The sequence below is a fragment of the Ctenopharyngodon idella genome, chromosome 3 (genome assembly GCF_019924925.1).
Source record: "Ctenopharyngodon idella isolate HZGC_01 chromosome 3, HZGC01, whole genome shotgun sequence".
Classification (NCBI taxonomy): domain Eukaryota; kingdom Metazoa; phylum Chordata; class Actinopteri; order Cypriniformes; family Xenocyprididae; genus Ctenopharyngodon; species Ctenopharyngodon idella.
In genome coordinates this window covers 44178666-44205233 of record NC_067222.1, presented here as the reverse complement: position 1 = coordinate 44205233, position 26568 = coordinate 44178666, and the positions used below count along the sequence as shown (strand labels likewise).

Here is a 26568-nt window from a genome sequence, read left to right as displayed (position 1 = left end):
TACAGGCAGTTGATAATATAACAACATGCTTTGTGCCCATAAAAGGTCTCATGTGTCTTAGTGAATTTGTGCAGTGTATCATATCACTGTTATCTTGATTAGGCACCTAACGCTGCTTTCAACCGGAGCGCGCTGCTGCTCTAGATAGAGCTTCAAAGCATTGGAACAAAAGTACAGTGATGGAGGGAAGCAGAAAGAGAGTAAGTGCCCTGTGGCACTAAAAATACAGCTAATGCAAGAAAAAAAAAATCCTCTTTAGCGTTTCAAGGGTGCATTCAAAGAAAAATCTGTGCAACATAGGCTGGCACCTTTACTACTGACTATAGGGTAAAATAATAAGAGCCCTGAACGTTACGAAGGACAAACCTTCTGATCTGAGACCCGTGGAGAAACTCTGAAGGCCTTGTCTTCACTGCAGATCACTATTAAAGTCAGCGACATATAAAAGAGAAATGATGCTTATGGGCTTCTTTGATACAGTACACACTGCATATAGGGAATAAGGTAAATCATATTCTTAAAAAGGGATAGTGCGCCTAGAAATCAAAATTCTTTCATCATTTTACACCCACATGGCTTTCTGCATGATCACAAGGGAGACTGTCTTGGCAGCTCTTTTTCATATAATGAAAGTGAATGGAGAGTGGGGATATCAAGCTCTGGAAAATAATAATAATAATAATAATAGCAATAATAATAATAATAATAATAATAATAGTTAAACTTGTGCTATATGCTATAACAAAACAACTTGTTGTCATATTAACAGTATGGTAATATGGACTTTTTTTTTTTTTGCTATATATATATATATATATATATTATATAATGTTTTTACTCTATTCCTGATCAAATAAATACAGCAGGAGGATTCTGAAGGATCACGTGACTCTGAAGACACTGAAAGGGTTAGTTCACCCAAAAATTAATGTCAGAATCTTCATTTTTGGGTGAACTAACCCTTTAACTAACCCTTGAGGAAAATTTGCCATCATAGGAAAGTACATTTTAACAGATATTAAAATAGAAAACTGAACATTTTTTGAAAATTACCTTTCATGTAGTGTGTAACAGCTCTAAGTGAATGAAAATACCTGCAAAGTTTTAAATCTGAAAGTGCACCGTATATAAAGTTATTGTCTCTCAAAAGTAAGAGTCGACCCTGAGTCAATAAAACAAGTCATTTGTAAAACGAATCCCAAGCCGTTTCGTTGTGACGTCAAAACAAAACATTAGCATATTGCCCGCCCACTTATTGTGCGGGCAGACACCAGGGAAAACTTTGAGGAAACCCCTCAAATACTGCCAATACGTAAAGAATCAGTGGTTAAAGTTCATCTTTACAATGATACCACAGCACTATAGCCCAAACCTTGTTCTGTGTTCCCGTCATTTTACTGAAGAATGCTTCTTCAACCTAAATGCGTTCAACGAGGGATTCGAAAGCCAGTTGTTAATGAAGGATAGGTCAGTACCCAGTTTATTTGGACCAGCTTCTTCCTCCTCCGAATCACAACCGTTAAGTATGATTAATAATTGTTGCTGTTATGTTCTCTGTAGCATGCACAATACGTATTTAGTTGTGCAGTTGTACACCAACGTATTGCTCTATTCTTTATCATAACTCCAAGTAATAACAACGTCAAACATTTGACACATTTCTAGACAATTGTAAGCGAAAACATATTGCTGTTAGCTGGTTAGCTAGGTTCGCTAACATAAACACAACACAACTTAATTCCTCTCTAAGTCTTTATTTTTAGAACAGAGCGGAGCACCATCATTATTATAATACAATGTAAGTGATCAAGCACTGTATACTGTACTCCATGTTAACCAGCAGAAGTCATCTGACCAATCACCGCAGATTAGCATCACGCAAAATGAATCGTTGAGCGAATCGTTTGGGAGTCATTAAGCAAATAAGGTAAAAATACATGCATATTATAAGACAATCAAAGTGTTTTTTGACCTTGAATGCATGTAAACCTGTTGTTGAGGACTCCCAAAACAAAAATAGGAACCTTTCAAATGCCATAATAGGGGCACTTTAAACCTTTGAACGTTTTTTTTTTTTTTGCCTTTTTGGTTCCACAGAAGAAAGAAAGTAATGCCGGCTCAGAGCGGCATGAGGGTGAGTAAATGATGACAGAATTTTTATTTCTCTCTGAACTATTGCTTTAAATTATGTACATCATTAACATTCCTCACAGTGAAAGACAGTGGTGATTTGAAATGCACAACTGATGATGCCGCAGTGCAGCGGTGCAGACATATGCTTCTCTAATTCAAAGTGCAGTGAATGACAGTTTTTAAACTGCTGTCCCCTCACGGTAGGAGAGACCCCATTTATGCCTGCCACCGGCTCATTTTCCCTTGAGTATGACAGGAGAAAGGGTGCTAACAGGAATAAAAATCAGATAGACACTGGTGTGAGCCTGCTTCACTTTCTAAGGCAGAATGAAATGTAATAGATGACATTAACACTGCATTAATCTTAATTTAGTTTCTCTCTTGCTTATACTGATGCTGAATAATTACCAGTCTGTTGCACAAGAGATCCCTGATGGAACGTGACAGCTGTCTTTGTCTCTTTTCTCACCTCTGGCATCTTGTAACACACGCCATTACGGCTTGTGTGACAAACTATGTCTGCAAGCTGTGTTCTGCCCTCCCTCTAACTGAACCTGATCTCCGCAGATGCCCAGGACTCCATGTCATTCACGCAATGATGTCTATAATACAGTCCCTTATTGCCATTAAACCTCTCATGGGGTGTTCACATATATAGCCAATGTATCGTTGGAGGTTAGCAAGTGCTGTATTGTTGATGCCATGTTATACTTATGAATATGGCCTAATGTTATTTGTTAAACTACGCAACTAGCCAGAGATTTTAAAAAATGATCAAATGGGTTGCATTTCAGGGCTTTCTTTTCTTCTGTGTTTGAAATGAACACTGAGTCAACATCACAGAATGTATACAGTATGTGCTTGTCTATGTCAGTGGTGTCTCATAATTATTCATGAGGCTGCACTGCCTTGTCCTGTGTGAAGGCACTGTCTTATAATTATTCATGATGTCACATGACCTTTTCCTTCGACAGGTATTTCAAATACTTTATACCACACATAGGTCACAAGTGTTTGCATGCATGGTGCAAAAAATATGGTGCTCTCCCTCGATGCTGACAGAGCTACAGTCAAGTCAATCGCTGACACCTTTGAAATGTTTGTGTGCAACGGTCATTTATTACGGGAGGATTTCTAGATTTATGGAGAGGTGGACTGATGCTCATGTGAAACATGACATGGTCTGACGCTGATAAACTTAACATCACAAACACAATCCATCCTTACTGTCAGTGTGTTAACAGATTAGGATGATTATATCTGTGATTAAACAATTTTTTATAAAAATGGGTAATACTGTAGTTTGGGGACCAATTCTTACTATTAACTGGTAGCATGGATATTACTAGTGTACTTGGTGTTTATTAGTACTTATAAAGCACATATTAATGCCTTATTCTGCATGACTATATTCTACATCCCTTAATCCTACCCAATACTAAACTTAACCACTACAACAACTACCTTAAAGGGATAGTTCACCCAAAAATGAAAATTCTTTCATTAATTACTCATACCCTCATGTCATTCCAAACCATTAGACGTTTGTTCATCTTCAGAACACAAATTAAAGGATTAGTTCACTTTCAAATGAAAATTACCCAAAGCTTTACTCACCCTCAAGCCATCCTAGGAGTATATGACTTTCTTCTTTCTGATGAACACAATCAGAGTTATTTTAATAAATATCCTGACGCATCCAAGCTTTATAATGGCAGTGAATGGGACCAAAGAGTATGAAACTCAAGAAAGTGCTTCCATCCACAGCCATCCATCATAAAAGTACTTCACATGGCCCCGGGGGTAAATAAAGGCCTTATGAAGTGAAGCGATGCATTTGTGTAAGAAAAATATCCATATTTAACAACTTATGAAAATATCTAGCTTCCACCAGACTACCTTCCGTATTCAACTTCTCATGCGTTCCGCAGCATGTTTGAGCTTCCGCAAGAATGATTAGGTTCATTCTCGTGTTCCGCAGCACGTTTGAGCTTCTGCAAGAACAAATTAGGTTCATTCTCGTGTGTTAGGCAGCACGTTTGAGCTTCCGCAAGAACCAATAAGGTTCTTCTCATGTGTTACGCAGCACGTTTGAGCTTCCACAAGAACCAATAAGGTTCTTCTCATGTGTTACGCAGCACGTTTGAGCTTCCGCAAGAACCAAAAGGTTCATTCTCATGTGTTATGCAGCACGTTTGAGCTTCCGCAAGAACCGATTAGGTTCATTCTGGTGTTACGCAGCACGTTTGAGCTTCCACAAGAACAAGTTAGGTTCATTCTCGTGTGTTACACAGCATGTTTGAGCTTCTGCAAAAACCAGTGAGGTTCATTCTCATGTTATGCAGCACGTTTGAGCTTCCGGAAGAGGTTCGTTCTCACGCATCAAACAGGTTCGTTTGAGCTCTGTTTATGTTTATGTTATGATCAATGTTTATATGTGACTAAAAGCCTAAATTTTATCTTTTAATCATTTAAAGCAATTATGTCTCTTTAGCAAATTTGGACTAAACCTCTTAATTCATATGGATTAGTTTTACGATCTCTTTATGAACTTTTTGAAGCATCAAAGTGGTACTTGCATAGCTGTCTATGGAGGGACAGAAATCACTCAGATTTCATTAAAAATATCTTAATTTGTGTTCTGAAGATGAACAAAAGTCTTACAGGTTTAGAATGACATGAGTGTGAGTAATTAATAACAGAATTTTAATTTTTGGGTGAACTATCCCTTTAATAACTATTAATAAGCAGTAAAATAGGAGTTCATTGAAGTTAATATGTGTTCCCCAAACTAAAATATGACCTAAAAATGTTTTTAAGAAGCTATTAAAAATGCAGAAGCACATTTCTATATGTAGAGTACAAATGAGTACAAATAAAAACAGCTTCAAAATTTATTTGAACATAAAATTATTAATAATACAAAATGACTTGTGTTTTTGTCAAATGTACAGTATTGTGAGCTTTAAAATGTATAATATATTTGTGCATTTTTTGTGTACAATCATAAATGGCGGCATACATTTGCAAAATTTAACACTTTACTCATTTTAACTCGTTAAAACGTAATGAAACTAATGTAATCTCCTTCCTTATTCCACAGGTTTCCATGCATACCCCCTTTTTTATCATTTTACTGCAGTGAGAACTGACCTGTGCTGAAATGGGGAGTTTCATGACATTTTAAAACATGAAAGGGTGACAAGCTTCTGCCTTGTAGCCTGTGCTGGGCTTTTGACAGGAAGCATTAGAGTTTCATGTATTTGCTGTGAATCTGTGCTCTGCTTTGACACTGACAGCACACAGCCAGCAGGAATAAAGATGAGAATAGAGGGACCACAGCTGCTGTGGAGGAGAGAGTATCATAAACCTCTGCAACAGCTGGAGAACAGACATCTGTCTATTCCCTACAGAGAAGAGACATGAAGTATGCAGTCAAGAGGGGAAGCCAATCAGAGCGTGTTGCCTTAGTGAGATTCATCAGAGAGGTTGAGTGTGTGTCTGATAATTTCAGAGAGTCAAGACACGGAGCTAGAATCAAGACACACCGGACTTTTCTGAAATATTCCACTGAAAGAAATAGAGAGGTGATGTTAGAGTGTTCTGGATGGTTGCTAGGTCGTTACTATGCAGTTGCTAAGGTGTTCTGGATGCTTGCTATGTGGTTTCTAGGGCACTCTGGATGGTTGCTATGTAGTTTCTTACTGGTGCAAGTCAATTGAGGCTATCCCAATGTGGCTGTGTTCATAAACCTACTGAGCTGCCTACATAGACAGCATTGTAAACCATTATAGGCACTTTCCAGTGTAAATTACAATGTCTTCTAAAAGAACTGTCTTCTATTCAGAATCTCGCCAGAAATAGATGGACACTTTACTATCCCATGAGGCCATGGGGGAGGATTTGTGAATGGCAGTGAAGTGACGCGACTGATGCTGGTAGGTCACATGATACTGACAACATGGCAATATGTTGGGCTTCCCGCCCTCTAAATAATAGAGTCAACTGCCTATTGATAAAATCATCATGTCATTGCAACTGTGGATAGAAGCTCATAGAAACAATCAGTGTCCTGAGATGCATGCGTGTGAATTGGTCTTGCATGCCAAAAATAGTCATCGCAAATATGGCCGTTGAGTGAACTGACATTCGTTGAAAGGGTATTTAGCATTGCATTGTTAGCTTAGCAACATGCTAATATCAAACTCTTTTGAAATCACTTGTGTTGAGTCTTATTATGAAGTTCTATTTTAGTTTGGATGCTGCCTTAGAAGGCTTACTGGGTTTTGGAAAACAGCCTGTGATATTTTGGTCCCTAGATATGGCTCAAGTCCCTGCTAAGCTTAGGGGTTTGTTTTTTGGCAAATGCAAGAGATGAGGAACCATTTATTTGAAGAAAAAAAAAAAAATATATAATAATAATAATAATTCACTCAAGAGAATCTGAGCAGTGTCTTGAGCAAAAGAGAAATACAGCTGATTTCCAATGACTCTACTAGAATGCAAAGACTTTGTAAAGTGTAAGTGTTTTGGCTCTCACATAGACGTTTCATTATTTCACTGCTCAATTTATCAGATCATAATAAAGGCATTAATTTTTCCTCCTCATGAAAAGACTATAGAAATTGCATTTCATCTAACTTCAAAGCAGCATTTTGAAGTCTGACAGAGATATGGATCAGCAAGAGCATTAACTCCAGCAGCCTCACATGTTCTGACAAAACAGTTTAAAGAAGAATGTCTTCAAGTTAAACACAAAAACTGTAACTGAAGGCAATTTTCACACATTTCAGGTTTGACAGTTAACGAGATTGGCAAAAGTCAAAAGCTGAACTTTAGAGAGTGAGAATGACATAATCTTTTAGTGTATTGAAGCATTAATCAGAGAAGGGCTGATGGAACTGTCCGTTGTTCAGAGACTGGCTGACACTTGTGTAAAGGCCTTTCACATGACTCGTGTCTAGATGGCTCAATGCATTAAACTGTTGAGCAAACCATCAATTACAACATTACCTCCAGTGCCATGTTGTCAGTCAAGCATTGTAATGTGGCATTTAGACAATTCCAACTTTGACCCTGTCTGCTGCCCTTCGAAGCCCAGCCAATGATTACTAGAAAATGTGCATGTCTTTGTAATGACAATTTTACACTTTGTGATTGGAATGTTTTTGTGTATGTGTGTACAACAAGAAAAAAATGCATAATAATATTAATATTGAGGTAGTAATTTGAATAGAAAACTTCCTAAATTGTAAAATTGAAACAAGCATTTTCTGTAAAACTACTTTGAAACAAAATGTATTGTGAAAACAGTGGTGGGCAGTAACAAAGTATTTCTACTTTGCTACTGTACTCAAGTACATTTTTCAAGTATCTGTACTTTATCTGAGTAGTTTTATTTTGGGAAGTTTTTACTTTGCTACATTCCAAAGCATAATCTAGTACATTTTACTCCAATACATTCCATAAAAACATGTCGTTCCTCATTATTCTGAGCTGAAGAAATCGCCACCCTATTCTTAGATAGGATAGAGATGCACTGTAAAAAGTAATACAATATAAAATTTTGGCAACAGATTACAAGCAGTATTATTAATTAAATTCAACAAGTGGAAGTGAGTTAGAATTAATCAAATTAATTCCTTAAATGTCAACCATTTAAGACGAGTAAAATTTAAACAAACAGACATTTAATCAAAGATGAATTAAGAACTCTTTATTTTTTAATTGCCAACATTGAAGACACCTGATGATAACAAGCAGAATCAATGAAGGAAAGAGAAACACAAGAATTAACAGAGGTTTAGAGGTTTGCAGATAATGTTTGGTCACCATTATTGTGATCAGTGTTTCATTTAGTTGGGCAGTTTGCCAGTTTGCTCTTTGCTTTTTATGTCAGTTTGTGGTTTCTGTAATGGTGTTTGTTAATTTTACACATTTTAAATTGTTGACTTTTAAGGAATTAATTTGATTAATTGTAACTCAATTCTTATATGTTGAATTTAATTAATAATATTGCTTGTAAACTGTTGCCACAATTTTATTGAGTAGATATTACTTTTTACAGTGTGTGAACCTGCTGATTTGGTTCACATATAACACTGAATGATTCATTTACAAATTGGACTGATACAATTGCAACTCTTCTTGACTCGCCAACTAACTGATTCAGTTATCAAAAGAACAGGGATATCCGAGGAGCTTGAATGTACGTGCAACTGATGGTGCGAAAATTAAGTTACTAATGAGTTTTTGTACTGGTTATTGTCATTGAAATCATATTTAGCTCATGACTGTCAGTTATTTGTGAAGTAAATGTGCTGTAAAATGTGGAAAAAGTCTGCATTTGTGTCACCATCTGTATGGGGATTTTAGGTAACATAACACAAATTAATTTCCATGCATCTTCCCCGCTGTTCAAATGACATACACTAGTATGTTTGCATAGCATTTCTCTTAAAATGTTAAAGCATTTTGCCCCATGTGACATCTGTACATTGTATTTTTATACTGTTTGTCACCACATATTTACACAAATTTGGTTATATATACTATATTGACACTTGAATTATCAGTAACTTAAATTGATATTTTAAAGTTTAATGTTTTGATAGTGTATATTAAGTGTTGGTAATAAAAAAAAAGTTTGCTGTCATCTTTGTTTTGTTTTTGTTTTTTGTTTTTTTGTTTTGTTTTTTTTTTTTTTAGTTGGGTGGTATGCATTCCATTTAAAGTTTCACATCTGCATGTTACATCAGAAGAAGAAGGCGAAGAAAAATGTACAGCTTTGCCCAGGAGAAGGTAAAACTAGTTGTTATCCAGCCTGAAGCAACATAGAAACCTGTTGTCATGGCGCTTCAGTTTTTCAACTAATTTAAATTCACTAGGAGCATCCAGAGACAGTGAAGTTCAATGTTCGACATTGCCTTATTTTTATTAAAGCCATCACCAGGATTTATTTATTTTTATTTTTTTTCTGTTGTGGCTCATTTACATGTTTACACGGTTTACTGTGCACACTTACCGCTTTCTTGACTGACTGCATGCACACATTCAAGCAGGTGTCACCCCTAGCTTTCTCTTCAGCTATAATAAAAACTAGAGCATCCAAGACAAGAACAAATGAAGAGATTTAAAATCTTCCAGACATATTTTGCGTAAAACTAGAGCAAACACTGACAGATTGCTGTGCGTATATGGGAGCTGTCCATAGTGCTGAAATACACTCTATTGTATGCAGGAATTTGAAGGAGCACCTGTTGTTTCTGGCTCACTTGGTACCTTAGACGAGGTATTTATTTAATTGATTAGTAGTGATCCAGTAGTGCATAGTGCAGTCATGAAACTCTTCCGAGCATTTGATTGGTTATCTTAAAGCCAACCGTTTTGGCCAATCGATCTGTTTGTTCTATCTACTTAACTTATTTATTTCTGTCGGAACCGGCTCAACTCAGTGCAATGCACTATGGGAATTTTCCTAGTCCTCCATCTTCCCCAGCACTACCTGCCTAGATCTGTTAGGGGGTTCTCCCATACTTCCTTGCAGCAGCTCGCATTCTATTCACAGTATTTATGTACATGTTTCGGCAGTAGCCTTTACTCATTCAGCAGCAGTGTAGCAGATCTAGTCCACCAAGACTAAGCTTATGTACATTCCAGCCTTATCAATAAAGACATCTGAGGTTGTGTTTTCAAATAAAAATACTGTGTATGTTTGTGTATTGTGAAGCTATCAAAGTAATTATAAAAAATACATATTTTTATGAAAAATTCAATTTCTATTTTAATTATTTATATTACAGATATCTCAATATCACCATCAAAACATTGCAGCTGAAGTGCATCTGCATAGGTCATCAAATAATAAATAGTACCAAGGCAGTTGGCCTATGAATATTAATTAGGTAACATGACTGGAGACTGAGCAGCATTATCACAAGACTTACCCCTGCAGTTCTTTGACTGAGAGTGAAATCTTGAGGTTATGTCCCAGCACATGAAGGGTGGTGAGGATGTCTGCCCATTGGACCATCTCTCCAAGTGGCCCACCTTTCAGCACTTTTGGACTAAACACATCACCAGATTCCTCTGTCAGAAAGCCAACATGCACCAGGATCTGAAAGAGGGAAGAGAGGCTATGTTCAGAACATAGAATTACCATAACATATTAACATATTACTCACATACATACTACTATTTCTGCATAATAGTATGTCTACTGTGCACATCATACACATTTTCTGTAAGCAGAGGATACCATGATAACCTACTAGAATTGGCAAAACAAGCAATTTGTTTCCAGTGGAAAAAATGAATCGTAATATAATGAATATCAATTTAACTGCCAAAAAAGCTATATATCAAGATTAAGTCAATATGTCTGAAATAAAAGGGATGAACTTCTGAACTTCCATAAAGCTGAAGTCAACAACAGAAATTATATATATATATATATATATATATTAAACTTTTACACTAACACAATTCATACTACATTATGCATACACATTTTATATATAAATATTTTAGGAATTTCATTATACTCGAGATGTGTACCAAACTGTGGTTTCATTTATCTTATCTGCTTGTTTGTTTGTTTGTTTGTTATTTTTTTAAGGGATCAATTTCACTCACAGACTCTGAAGAAAAGTCTGATATAGGAGATACAAGGTTGACTGAAGGCAAACACATCAGGGCTTTTAAACAAAAAGCGAGCTTCCAGCAAGCTCATTGCTCAGTGTCTAAACAAATCAGTTGCGGCACTGGGAGGCTTGCCCCCTCCGAGGAGAGTTATAGAGCAGTGTGTTCAGTTGTTCCCTGTCGGCCATCTGCTTCAGGGCTTTGGGCATACTACTCAGGCTGCACCAGAGGTCAGTCTCAAAACACTGATTCCCATAGTAGACTTTTCGGCTGGATGGAAACTTCTGCCAAACGTCTCGATGGGTCTTGCAGATTATAGAAAGGGGGTACAGAATTCAGTTTGATTCTTGTCCAGGTAGTCAGCCCGAAACAGGCTCAGGTGCTGGAACAGGAGGTTCAGTCTCTCTTGGTGAAAGTTCCTCTTTCTTCTTCCCATAAGAGACTCTGGGTTTTACGGCCAGTACGTCATAGTTCCCAAGAAGGATGGGGGGTTGTGTCCCATCTTAGATCTTCAGCAGTTAAACTGTACTCGAGGATGTACAGGTTCAAGATATTAATCATGAGTCTTGTCTTGACTCAAATCAGTTCCAAGGACTGGTTTGTCACAATACAACTAATAGGACGCACACTTCCATATACATCCTTCCACAACACAGGAAGTTTCTCAGGTTCGCTTTGGGGTGAAGCATATTGGTTTCTTCCTTCAGGCTCTGTTGCAACTCCAAGGTATCTGTGTTCTCAATTACATCGATGACTGGTTGATTCTATCACAGTCAGAGGAGATGGTGGTTTGGCATCAAGATGTCATCCTCGCCCACATAAAGTGCTTGGAATTAGGACTGAACTCTGAACAGGACTGAACAGTGTGGTTTCTCCAAGTGGTTTCCCTGAGGAGGGAGATTTCGCCGATTTCAGCCAATTTCATATTGTTACAAACAGATGTCTTTATACCCTAGTGATGTGGAAGAAGCCTTGGTTCTTATACCAGGGATCTGTGCTGTGGGCCTCTTGTCATCACAAGACGCTAACAGCAGACACTTCCCTTATAGGCCGGGGTGCATTCCTAGATGGCTGTTCAGCTCGGAGTCTGTGGAGAGGTCATCATCTCTCATGGCACATAACTTGTTTATAGATGCTGTATTTCTAGCACTGAATTACTTCCTACTTCCTCCCTGACCTCAGAGGCTTGTTATTGTCTGCTCAGACATCACAGCAGTCGTCTCAAACATAAATCACCAGGGGGGTCTGTAGTCGCGCCCTCTTTGCAAACTGGCATGGCAGATCCTTCTGTGGGCTCAGGGCAAGCTGGTCTCCCTGAGAGTGGTCTACATCACTGGGTGCCTGAATCAGGGAGCAGACATCCTGTCGATGCAAGGGCTGATGCTTGGGGAATGGAGACTCCACCCTGAGATGGTGAAGTTGATTTGGAAGTTCAGCCAGGCAGAAGTGGACCTTTTCGCATGCATCCAGTTCTGCATCTAGCTCCTTAGTAGACCCATTCTGGCTGGCCCGAATGTGGTTCACGGACCTGTTATCCCATCAAGAGGGACTTTCTGTCACAGGGAGAAGTTGAAGTTATGGGTTTAGCCCCTGAGGGGCATCAACTCCTGAACTCTGGTCTCTCAACTGAGGTTGTTGAGACCATCCTAAACTCTAGAGCTCCCTCCACAAGGAAACTGTATGCCTTAAACTGTACAGTCTTCACATAATTGCGCAGAGAACGCCAGTTAGACCCAGTTAACTGCCCAGTTGGTCCAGTGCTGGACTTCATTCAGGATCGTTGAAGGTTTGTCTGAAGGTTTATGTGGAGGCCATAGCTGCTTACCATGCACCTTTAGGCAATGGGCCTTTGGGAAGACATCACCTGATATCTTGTTTCATGGCACTTTGAGGTTTATGGCCTGCTATACATGTCTTCAGTAAGGGTTTTTGTGTGTTATGTCCACCGGACCGCTCAGTGGTGTAAGACTGACCAGCTGCTGGTATGTTTTGGTTCACCCAACCAGGATTCCCCATCTTCTAAGCAAACATCAAGTTGAGTATTCCGATCCCATAGCATCATCAATTCAGATGCACAGTAGAGTTCCCTCGAAAGGGAATGTTTTGGTTACGACTGTAACCATGGTTCCCTGAATGAGATGCTGCGTCGCCTTGCCATACTTCTGGCATGCATGTGAGCAACTTACTTCAGCCAATCAGAAGCTGATGCTGTTGTGTTCCGGGTATCCTTTATTGATTCCACGGTACACTGTCACACGTCATGGGGTGATGTTGCACCAATGACATTGGAATTTGTTGAACATGTGTTTCAGACACAATCACGCAGAGGCGTTCCCATAGCGTCATCAATTTATATGCAACAACAGCTATGTTTCATTTCGAAGGCTGCATCCTCCGGAGGTCGCATTCGAAGGTTGCATACGTCGTTGAGGCTGTATCGTTTAAGAAAAGTAAGTAGGACACTCCGAACGCGACCTTCGAATGTGTCCTTCTTTTACAGGAATTCGGAGGATGCATGAGGTGTATCCTTTGTTGCTGCAGATAGCCTACAATTCTTTGCGTCGCTGTTAACAACCGTCATTTATTTGAAAAAAAAATAAATAAATAAATGGCGGCGTTGGCAAATGTACATAGCCTACAAGTGATGTGTTTAGATATAAGTAGTTTCATGCTTGTTTTTATTTTAAACTTTGTTCCTCTCGATATCCTCCTCCTTTGTAACAGATATCAATTGTTCATAAGCCAGCTCCTCAAGCACTAACCAAAATAAAACAAGTAAATACATTTTCTTTTCAAATTACTTTACAAATTTATTAAAAATTTTCATTCATTTGCTGAGAGCGCAATGAGCCTGCAGTGAACGCATTGGCATAGCAACGATATACTTCTTGTTTCCTTTCCTGCCTGTGTGTCCTACGAAGGACGTCTCATTTAATTTTGGCTAAGGACACTCCATATACTGCATCCTTCACAGGATTAGTCCTCTTGAGGATGCAACCTTCGAAATTAAATGAAATGATTGTGTTCCCATTGTGTTCCCACGGTTACAGTCACAATCGAGATGATTTTTTTTTTTTTTTTTTTTTTTTAAACAGTTCAACAATTTGCTTTAGTACAATGACAATGACAATATAAAAGTCAATTATTTCACTGTGGAAACATTTAACATTATAATGTTATGCTTTACATTATACATTCTTGGTAACACTTTAGGATCCAATTCTCACTATTAACTAGTTGTTTATTAGCATGCATATTACTAGGATATTGGCTGTTTATTAGTACTTATAAAGCACGTATTAATGCCTTATTCTGCATGACCTTATTCTATATCTAATTAGGACTAATTAGGGTCACTAAAGTGTGACCATATATATATATATATATATATATATATATATATAATCAAGTGCACTATTGGCATGTCCGGTCAAAACATTAATATTTATTAATTTAACAAACAATTCAAGTCAAAATTACTATGTTCAAATCCATAGGATTTTGAGGAACATTTATTTATTCACCTCTCAATCATCATTGCATGTATTTTTGGTTGTATTGCATTGCATTTTAGGTCCCCCCTGATTGTAAGCCTAAACTTGACATAAACTGTGACATTTTCCCTCAAATCTGATTGGTTGAATGGAATGTTGTTCCAGGATCAACAAAGTACTTGGCGAAATCAGGTTCTGCACTGCGGTAGTCGGTTACATTACAGTACATCAGACTTCACTTATCACATGAAGATAGTAAGGAGAGATAACTGACAAGATGAAGGATTTGGTGTGCAAGTCGGAGGATTTAGTGTGCAACAGATCTTGAGCATCATTGACAAACATCTTATCTTGTGTACCGTCGCTCAGAGTACGCATGATCGTAAATTGGAAAGTGAAAGTAAAAAAGTGAGCTTGCATTCAAAAGGAATTTTAATAGCTTGCATATTAATAGCGCTTCCTTGAAATAATAACCCAATTATATAATTGCACGAGAATACAAAAGCATTGAAATGTATTTTTCCTCCCATCTCGTAATTTTTAAATCACCAAGTCCCTTTAAGTGCTTTGTACATTGCGTCATTTTCTTTCCGATCATAGTATTCAGTTTTGGGCACATCCCTAATATGAGGCATAAAAGCTACATTTGATACAGCCAAATATGATGTATCAAATATGATCCTCAATGCAAAACTTATTTTATATTTTCTCTAAACATTCAATATTGTAACGTGTATGTTATGTTTTAGTTTCGTTTACACTCTGTTTGCTCTGTTCCTGTTCCCCTTATCTTCTAGTTAGTTTCCCTGTTTGTTAATTAGTTTCCATAGTTTCTGATTACACGCACCTGTTCTGTTTCTCTCTTGATTATGTTCTTAGAGTATATAAGCACCGAGTTTCCTTAGTTCATTTGTTCGATATTGTTTGTGTTCAAGCATGGTTGTATTCTGCTCCGTGTTACTCCTGAGTTCTCTGCGTACCTGTTGGATTCTGAATACTATTAAAGACTGTTTCGTTTGATTCCTCGACTTTGCGTACATCATTACAGTCATTTTTGTTTGGCCACATCAGCATGTATGAATATTCTCAACACATAAGTCATCTCACTGAATGTGAATAAACGCAAATGACACAGTTTTTTCCCTTAATGTTTAATTGAGCGGAAGTAACAGACAGGTTTAATGAATCAGCACTAATCGGCAGCAGCCTGTAGCTGCATTTTGCTGTTTGTTTTCTTTCTCTTGAACTATTCTTATTTCTACCTGTCATTCACTCCTCTATATATAATAGTCTTGGTATAAGTTAACATGTGTCTGGTTAAATTGTATAATTTCTGTCCATTAGTTTGTTACTAAACAATTGTATTAATCAGGACATTGTTTCCCTGCGGCTAGTTAGTATTTAATCGCATAGTCTTTCTTTACTGCTCAGATGACTGGCTCAAAAAAGTAGAATTTAGTGTCTATAAACAAAGATGGCAGTTGTTGTTTTTTTTGTTGTTTTTTTTTTCTATTGCTAACAGATAGCTCATTTTATACTCCCCACAGATGCTAATATGTTCCCGTTTTGTATGTAGAAAGACATTGATAGTTTTTTTAAGGGAAAAACAGTTAATTTAAGGATATTTAGGATGGACTACCATTTTCTTCTAGATAGTTTATTGAATGAATGTCACTGGATGTACTGTAGATGAGTAATGCAGCTCTCAAATATTTCAAGGTATTTCAGAATGATTAATGAAGCTTTTATCCTAGACTTTTTTTTCTCTTTTTTTTTTTTTTTTGTCCATTTCAGAAGCATGGTGCAAAAGTATGAAATAGTTGCATGGCCTCTCTTAAGATGCTGACAGACTGACACCTCTGAAATATTTGTATGTACTGCATTTCATAGAATGGTGAAATACTACAAATGACACTTTTGAAACAAGAAATGGCCTGATACTTTCTCAGCATCACAAACTCTTCTTACATTCTCAAAAGTCTATAATTTTCTACTATTGCTTCAGAATATGTATTGAACATTTATGTGTGCATCAAATTACAGACACAAATGACCTGTGAATAGTTGGCTTGACAAAGCATACTGATTTACGACTTAAGTGTCTTATGAAGTACAGGACAAGTACCTAACAGTATCTTATTTCTGTCAGGACCACTATCGTCAAATATGAATGATAATGCATAGAGTTTGTATTGGCGGTATGGTTCTGTTCTGGGCAAGAGCTCCCTGTGCATCCATGCGGCCTAGCATGGATAAGAGCAGGGAGAGCAGCAATAACCCCCCTAGGGTAAACAGAACAGAACCAACATATGCAGATATAATTAATGTCAATAATTTAACACGTACACATATTTCAAGAATTAGTTTGATTCAGGGGAATCATAAGGCCAATCCTGACTGAAGAGAGGAGGAGCTGGGGATGGAGGAGGGTAAATAGCTCCTGAGAAATGCAATAGCTGCTGATAATACTGAGGAGCTTATAAATGAATGCCGTGATAGGCGTAGTATTCCTATAGGAAGACGTAAGTCACCTGTGAGTCAGCTGATGCAAGCTTGACTGACGTGACCTGCCAGAACTGACGCTAACGCTGGATTCTAGAGCTTTCAAGCTATGACCACAAAAATATGGGTCAGAGCTTCAGGATGACAAATTTTGCTATTTTTCATAAACCAGATGATCAAAACAAAAATAGCTTACCCAAGATTTTCATCACTAGCAAAGCATAACAGCTTTGGACATAGGGCAAGCTAACAACATGTTAAAATATGCTAGAAAGCATGCTAAATCATGTTAGCCAAATGCTAAAACATGTCAGCCATGTGTTAAATCATGCTAGCAATATTCTAAACATGATAGTATGATACTTAAAACATGGTAGTTAACATCTTAAAACATGGTAGCAACCTGTTTAAACATGCTAGCAACAAGCTAAAACATGCTAGCAACATAATAGCAAAATGCTAAACGTGTTAACAACATGCTAAATAATGCTAACAATATGCTAAATCATGCTAGAAATATGTTAAAAGCGTTTTAAATGCTTCCAAAAATTAACCATGGTTTAATTATAGTAAAAGTGTAGTAGGATTTTTTTTTTTTTTTTTTTTTGACAGATTGATTACTATTCATATAACCACAGTTTTGTGGTTACAATACCATGGGTAAACTATGGTTAGTGTAGTAAAACCATGGTTAATTTTCGTAAGGGCAGATACAGCTTTGTCAAGCCAACATCAAAGATTGTCATCAAACTTTACTTATCTATTTGAATATTGTGAGCTTACAGAACAGCATATCTTTTTTTTTTCTTCATAAATACTGAAACCAAATATTGGATTAAGCTTCAATGCTCTCCCCACAGACAGACGTGCACTCCTTTTCTCTGTTTGTGGTTTTCCAATGAGACCACTCTCAATAAAAATGAATTGCTGATAAAGTGATAGATGACCATGGAGTAGAGATCAAGCGCACAATCGATTCACATTTAGATGCGCTACACAGCTACTTCAGCTGCTTTATTTTCACTGTCTTTCTGAAATAAAATGTTTTCATCCATAAATTCCATGTATCAATTTGTGACATTAATTTTATTTCTTGTATGTTCAAGTTGCTTGTGATGGATCTAGTTCCTCACTTAACTATTATTATTATTTTTTTTTAATTATGTATGTCACTAACACTAAATTATACATAACTACATGCAACTAACCCAAAACCAAACCCTAACCCTATAGTAAGGATATGTACAGTAGTTAAATATAACTGTAATTACATTGTAACAACATCACCTTATAACAGCGTATAACAAATAACACATTGTCGTAATAAATGGTACTTTTATTAATATATAATATATATGTGTACCAGAAATATCATTGTATTTTATCTAGTTTACAGTTAGGTTATTATTTGGGCTTTCACGTGTGATCCACATATCTTCACATGTGCTTTTAACATGTTTTCACGTGTTAAATTTCACATGTGCAAAATCACATGTACATGTGACCACATTTGTTTTTGCACATGTGAAGTTCATGTGTTTTTTCTGTAAGGGTATATATATATATATATATATATATATATATATATTGAGTCATTAAGGAACCAAGATCATTAATTGGAATCAGTTCTGAGCCAAAATAATTAAACTTCCTACACACATAGTAAACACAGACAGCTGGCAATCCATAACAATTAATAGCAGTAGGCAGATTCAACCAAGACTGTTGAAAGGATGTTAAATGACTCAATAGGGCACATCAAAAGTGCACCAATCAAAAGGAAACAAAGTGTTGAGAAAGCACACGTGAAGACAAATAGACAAAGAGACCATAATTAAAAACGAGCGCATGGGAAATGTGTGCAACCAGCCATCACAAACAGATTCACAAGCACCTGCAATTATCATTTACTTACCAGTCAAACTCATAGCAGCATTCTTCACCTACAGCAAACAGCTTTGTCATGGTCACAGTCAAACTCTTTACAGAAAACCACTTCTCTGTGACAGAATTGAGAGCGTGGATCAGGGCTGTATCTCACAGTGAGATTGATTTAATTTAATCTACAGTTTGTTTTTGTTTTTTATTCAGGCTTGGCTTCAGGACAGGAAATGAAAATAATCAGTCTGTATAGGCTTATTTGTAACTGATTTTCTAGAAAGGAAATGGTACAAACATTACTGCTAATAATCTTTATAATATATGTTCCTATTCAGATGAAACTACTTTTTTTTTTTTCTGAGGCTAGATACATTTGTGTTTTGCAGACATATTTTCTGATTTTAATCATCCAAATCAAACACGGCTGTGTTTTTCTTAAACAACCTCTATAAAAATTAGAAAAAAACGGGATTAGATTTCTCAGAGTTAGAGAAAAACACTAGGGAATTTTCTCTAACTCTGAGAAATCTAATCCCGTTCAGATAGGAACATCTGTGATTGGCTAATAATTCTCATTTATTTTGACCTTCATCAAATACCATATCTACAGCTAACGCCTGGTTTGAAATCCCGGTTGCATACAAATCAATGCATGATCCTCTGTTAATAATCAAAACTCAAATGTCACTTCAAAAACAAATCTCATCCGAAGTGTGCTAATGAAGTCATTGTTTTACAAGGAAACCTCATTATAGCACCTTTAATTCACCTTCTTTAGACAGTGTGTGACAGCTCACCCTCTTCTGCTCTCTGTACTGACCGCGCAGGCGCTCCTCAAGTCTGCGTGCAGCTGCAGCCCACTGTGCAGCCAGTCTGCGCATACGCCTCCTCATGAAGCTTAAGGATTCTTTGCCCGAGCCGACCCGTTCCAACAGTAGAGACAGATCGAAGCGGAAAAATGCCTAAGAGAAAAAGTGAGATTAACAGGCAAAGAAGTGTACAGATGAAATGTGTGTCCATACAAAAGTACTGGTTATCACAGATATGAATCAGAAAACAAATATACAATTGCAAATACCTGTAAACTAGAAGTACACTTTAGCAGTACTTATTACTGAAATAATATACTTTAAATGAATACTCAAGTGTGAACTGAATGTAACATTGTCTGACACAATTTTTAGTTTAAATTTATATTAAATGCTGAATTTTGGAGAGCTTTTGATGCACTTAAAGGATTAGCTCACTTTCAAATGAAAATTAGCCCAAGCTTTACTCACCCTCAAGCCATCCTAGGTGTATATGACTTTCTTCTTTCTGATGAACACAATCGAAGAAATTTTAATAAATATCCTGATGCATCCGAGCCTTATAATGGCAGTGAACAGGGGTCACAAGTATGAGCTGAAGAAAGTGCTTCCATCCACATCCATCCATCATATACATACTCCACACAGCTCCCAGGGGTTAATAAAGGCCTTCTGAAGCGAAGCGATGCGTTTGTGTAAAAAAAAAAACATATTTAATAAGTTATTAAGTAAAATATCAAGCTTTTACCAGACTGCCTTTCATATTTAACGTATGAAGAAAGTGTAAAACTCTTGAAGTTCAAAAAGAAGTTCCCTTTCAACTTACGGAAAAAGTGTAACTGGCGCGACACCAGTTTACACTTTCTTCATAACTTTAATACGGAAGGCGGTCTGGCGGAAGCTAGATATTTTACTTCATAACTTGTTAAATAAGGATATTTTTTTTACACAAATGCATCGCTTCGCTTCAGAAGGCCTTTATTAACCCCCCGGAGCCGTGTGAAGTACACGTTTATGATCGATGGATGTAGACGGAAGCATTTTCTTCAGCTTCATACTCGTTGGTCCTGTTCACTGCCATTATAAAGCTCGGATGCATCAGGATATTTATTAAAATATCTCAGATTGCGTTCATCAGAAAGAAGAAAGTCATAAACCTAGGATGGCTTGAGGTTGAGTAAAGCTTGAGCTAATTTTCATTTGAAAGTGAACTAATCATTTAAGCAGAGACTTAAGTACAACTTTAATTTGTACTTATTTTGTCTTTGAAATATGATTAAAGTTACAAGCATTTATGGTAAACTAAAATAAAACACTTCTGTCATTTCTATTGAAATGTGTATGTCATGTATTTAAATAGATTTGTAATTACACATTTATAATCAAGTTACTATTATAATATATTAAAATTAAATGTACTGAAATACACACTACATTTAAAATTACATGTGCTTTAGTATGTTAGTCAACACATCAAAATAAGTGTACTATAAAGAACAAATGATTATTAAAACAATGATTTAAATTGTATTTTACAGTAAAACCTTTATTTTGAGATTATTACAAAGTTCACTTTTAAAAGTGTGCTTAAGTGTGTTAAGAAACAGTCATGAAAGTGTGCTCTCTTTAAGTGCACTTAAGTGGCCTTTTATGTCATTAATATTATTTTTTGTACAAGTACACTTTTATAAAATATACTTATAATATTTTAAGTACACTAAAAGTGCACATTCAATACAAATATGTGCACTTTTTTTTTTTTTTTTTTTTTTTTAACAAGGGTATACAGTAATTTTGAGTTCTTCTCTTGGATATTTACTTACTACTAAATGACTCTGAATATATTTCAAAGATTTGATGCCACTAACCTGGAAAATCCAGTGATTAGGCCTTAAAAGCTCAAAAGCAATCAACCCTATACTTAAACTGCATGAGGCTGAGGTTAATCAGGGTTTTACAAATGAAAGAACTGTCATTTTCAGTTGAGATGTATACTGGTAATAGCTATGTGAAATTTACAGAGGTAATTTTGCAAGACATGAAAATGCTACCATATTTTAAGCTCTAGGGGGGAAAAAAACTTGAATAAAAACAATATCTAATTTCAGTCTTAGCAGGGTTCAGTGATGTTGTGAATAAGTGTCAAACAGCTGGAAATCTTTCACTTGAAATGACACGCTGTGAGAGTAACTGCTAACCAGGTGAGATCGCACATGCTGCACACTTACTGAGCTGCATTGCTTTCTACCGCCTACTAAGGCAGCATCCTAACTGAAATGAAACCTTATAAATGACTGATTTGGAACGCTGTATAGGTAGCAACTTGTGTGTCATACAAACACATGCATGGGAAATGTGCTTTAGCCATTGTCAACACACAATGGCTAAAAAGCTCTGTGTTAGCATATTGCTAACACAGAAGCTAACAATGTGTTATTTCATTAAGACGCCAAAAAATGCAGGGCTATTTTTATTTTTATTTAACATATCAATACTTTTCATTTAATTATACATTACATTTCAATATTTGGGGGCTGGTAAGATAACGCTTTTAAAAAAATACATTTATTTGATTAAAAATACTGTAAAATATTATTAAGTAATAATAACAGTAATATTGTGAAATATTATTACAATTTAAAATAGCTGTTTTCTATTGTAATATATTGTAAAATGTAGTTTATTCCTGTGATCAAAGCTGAATTTTCAGCATCAGTCTTCAGTGTTACATGATCCTTCAGAAATCATTCTAATATGATGATTTGCTGATCAAGAAACATTTCTGATTATTATCAATGTGCTGTTTCATATTTTTGTGGAAACTTTTTCTCTTGCTTCATCCATCACATTTTTCTGGATTTTTTTTTTTTTTTCTTTATAAAAGATACATGCGATGCTGCCTATGTAGGCAACTCATCAGGTTTAGGAAAAGAGCCTTATAAACTTCAGGTTAGCCACAATAACTCCTCACAAACTTCTAACCTTCTCTGTTTCACTGAAATCAGAGTTGTAATTACTGACTTTTTCAGGCACTCACCTGTCTTCTTGGGAGGCTGCTGATTGTGGGGTGGCTGCTTTGATTCCTCCAGGCCAGCGGGGGGCAGAACCACTCTACCTCACTAAGGTAGATGAGGAAAGAGCAGTCGGAGCCGTCTACTCCATAAAAGGAGTAGCAAGGGTCAGATGTCCACCTGGCTCTCATCCACTTGAACATTAAGAGAAGAGTAACAGTTAGGTTATCACTATTTTGACATTTCACAGTGAGAGGACAGTGGTGTGATACGCAAACCAAGCACGACAGGACTCATCAAATGATCAGTTTTTATGAATGTCTTGGGGCTTTCTTCTATGTTCAGGTTTGTAATTATATTTACATTGTATTCTGCAGACACTCTATCCAAAGAAACTTACACTGTAAAAAATGATCATTTTAACGGTAAAACAGTAAAATGCTACGGTAAAAAAAAAAACTTATTAAATGGTTAACAGAAAGTTTCTGTTTTATATACAGTGAATAACTGTAATAGATCTAACCATACATTTAATGTAATTTTACAGTAAAATACCATTACATTTACAGTTTTTGAAAGTGAAAAAAGAACATGTCATTGTATAAGTTACAGTGAAAAACCGTAAATGGATATTTCCAGAATTCCCTGTGTGACACTTCAAATTTGATGTATTTTTTAGGTTTAAATAACTTGTTCTTCTTAGTTTTTCTTAGTTTTTTTTTCTAATCAGTTATGTTCATTAGGGTTTTATGTTACATTCAATGTTGTTAAATGAATGTTTATTGCATTTTTTAATGTCATGCGTTTAGTGTTTGTGTGAATGACACTGTGTGCACCTTCTATATATTAATATTGTTCTTCTCAGCTGGTGGAAAAGCTGATGAACTTTGATTCATCATGTGACTCTGATCACCACTGTGTTTGGTGGTTGTCAGTGTATTACAAAGGTACAAAACAGATATTAGTACTTCAATAGGTTGGTAAATTAACATTATATCAGTTAATGTGTTACGATTTTTACTGTAAATTTAAGTTAAATCTGTAAAACCTAAAATGTTGCTACCATATTTTTGATGGTAAATTTCTGGCAACCACAGCTGCCATTTTTTACCGTAAATTTTACAGTGTAGAGTGCATTCAAATTATATATTTTATCAGTGCTGGTATTCCCTGCATGGTGACCTTGCCATTGTTCACCTCACGTTTTACCAGTTGGGCTACAGGAACTGATAGGGCATGGTGATCTTTAATAGAAAAGGTCAGGTCAGTTCAGGTCAGGGTCTTATTTACGTGTTGGGTTCAGTCTTCATCTTAATGCCTCTGCTAACCTTTAAAAGAGCACAGCAAACTGTGAGTTATCATTATTTTCCTGTTTATCACTGTAAATCTGCTTTGAAACAATCTGTATTTTATAAAGCGCTATATAAATATAAATAAAGAATACAGATTTTTTTTCTTCTTCTTTTTTAATTACCCAAATGTATACTTTTTGGTTTGATTTGGCTGCTTTCAGGATTTTTTTCGGGAGGGGAATGGGAGTATTGAACAAAAATATAACCTCAAATAAACTCTTATCCGTAAAATAGCCACTTCACATGGATGATGATGGTGTCATACTTAAAGAATCAATTCAGACATGAGTGACTCATTGAAAAGAGTGGACAATTCTAACAGCCCTTTCACACCAAATGTGAAGTAAAAAAGTGAAACGAATCGGTGGCAAATTGTCTATTCACACCAAAAACAGAACAAATATCCATCCGGCTGAATGAAAGAAATATACATATTGGTCCAAAAGATGATGCTATAATCAAATTCAACACCCTAATTTAAGCCACAAAAAAAAAACAAAAAAAAAACAGACATGACGTTTAAAAGTATTTTGCGTTTTTGTATGGTGGAATTTAACTCTTTTCCCGCCACCGTTTTTTTTTTTTTTTTTTTTGCCAGCCATCTCCAGCATTTTGGATAATTTTCACAAAATGTTAATGGCCCCTAGAATATTTTGTTGTATGAATGTCTGAACATGCAATATATCAAAACTAAGAATAGAGCCTATGGAGAAAAAATAAATAAATAAAAAATAAAATAAAAATGAATGTTAGTAAAGTTCATAAAAAAGCACATTTTGAAAAGCTGCGAAAAAGGTGTTTTTTTTTTTTTTTCAAAGACTACAACGTGAACAAGCAATGCTGTTAAAGCTTGTTTCTGCTCCTTCTTTACCTGTGTTTCAGAAGATGTATAATAGCACCCCCTACCACATAACAGTGAAAACGCAGAAAATGGTGGGGTAAGAGTTAATTATTGGAGGTTAGCAGCAAAAACATTTGTAACTTAAGTAAGATTAAGTCCATAAACTTTATTTGATGTATTATTTAATTATTGCAGGCTTCATAAAGTTGAAAAGTTTGGGGTCAGTAAGATTTTTAGTAACAATTTCAATGGTCCACTTTAGACATTCTACTAACTATAAGTAACTTTGCTTGCATGTCAACTAAAGGCTGGTTCACACTACGATTTTGGCCACGATTTGGTCGTCTGAGACAAATTTTGCAAATCTTAAAAGATTCCTATAATCCTAGGCTAAAATCTGTAGCTAGTTTGACATGTTCACAGACAGCCGGTCAATGACCGTTGCGATCAAATTTCACCTCCGTTGAAATTCTGGCAGTGTCAGAAGATTTAGCGCACAATCCTCCAGTGTGACTTCTCCTACGACGAACGTCAAATTGTCTTCGTTTTTCAAGACAAGCCATGATCAAAATTAACGATAGAGATGTCTTTGTTAGCCACCATTTCAGTCCCGCGTCTAATGCAGCTCACAGTCACCGAACATGTGTGGGTTGATGATGTAAAACACCGGACAAGTTTTCATGCGCGCGTCCGTTTTTAACACGTCTTGACTGTCGTACAGTCTGACATAAATGACAGCTGAGATCCCACAGTGTGACATGAGGATCATATTCGTACAGTCTGACAAGCAACCATCGTAAAGGACTTATAAATCGCACAGTGTGTACCTGGCTTTACTCTCATTAGAGTATTAGTAGACTGTCTGCTTAATATCTGCTAACACTTTATTTTGATGGTCTGCCAACAGGCATTTTAATTTTTTTTTTTTTTTTTAACTTCGGAACTACATGCCAACTCATTCTACTAACCAGAACCCTAATCTAAAAGTGTACAGTCTACTAATACTCTAATGAAAGTTACTTGCATAGAATGTCTAAAGTGGACTATCAAAATCATATCATATATATATATATATATATATATATATTTATTTATTTATTTATTTTTTATTTATTTTTTTTTTGCACAGGCCTATCTAAAGGGTTAATGGTGCCACCTGGTGATCAACAGTAAAAATTACAAATTTTACCTCTTCCCAACAGGGAAAACCACCAACAATCAGAATGCATGATTATATGGTGTCATGGCTTTGCAATCAAAAAATGTCATTATAATGTTAGTCAATGGGGCAAAAACAGTAAATGAGGGAGAAAAAATTAAAATCTGATGCTGCACAAAAACTAACAATGCATCAAAGCCAATGTTGTTACTAATCTTTGACATGCCCAAGACTGTGATAAAAGGTAAAAAAAAATCCAGTCCACAGTCACTTTTTATATTGAAAATAAGTCATTTTGTGTTTTTTTTTTTCCCCCAAATCAGTGACATCATTTATGAACTTGGCAATTAAAGAGTAAAAATCCTGGTTATTTAGTAGTTTTGATTAGGACTGAGGTTGATTAATAGATTTATGCAAAAAAAAAAATAGAAAAAAATATTTATCTGATACATTTTTACAGCAGTTTAATTTAGTGGATGTTTTCATCCTGAACATAACGAAAGGGTAGTAAATTTGCCCACAGTGTATTTTTGAGGTTTTGAAAATTTTCAAAGCATTTTCCCAAAATATGTATCAAAATAAGATTTGTCACCAAAAATCATTCCATTTGCTGAAACACAGAGAAAGTTGTGGCCAAATTAAGAATCAAAAACACCCCATAGTGGATGAAAACATCCCCAACAACACATAAGGGTTAAACAAATAGTAGTTCAACACAAGAATTTCATGTCATAGTTATTCTTTTC

At 36.0% G+C, this 26568-nt stretch overlaps 1 protein-coding gene across 1 annotated transcript in view; it reads right to left on the bottom strand.

Annotated features, from left to right (window-relative positions):
- The window catches only part of LOC127509266 (alpha-1,6-mannosylglycoprotein 6-beta-N-acetylglucosaminyltransferase B), a 132859-nt gene that overhangs the window by 57942 nt on the left and 48349 nt on the right, over positions 1–26568 (bottom strand). The window contains exons 6-8 of the mRNA XM_051887857.1: positions 22497–22664; positions 19448–19612; positions 10080–10249 (exon numbers count right to left, since the gene is read on the bottom strand). Of these exons, the coding sequence (XP_051743817.1) occupies positions 10080–10249; positions 19448–19612; positions 22497–22664 (503 nt within the window). The remainder of the gene's footprint in view (positions 1–10079; positions 10250–19447; positions 19613–22496; positions 22665–26568) is intronic.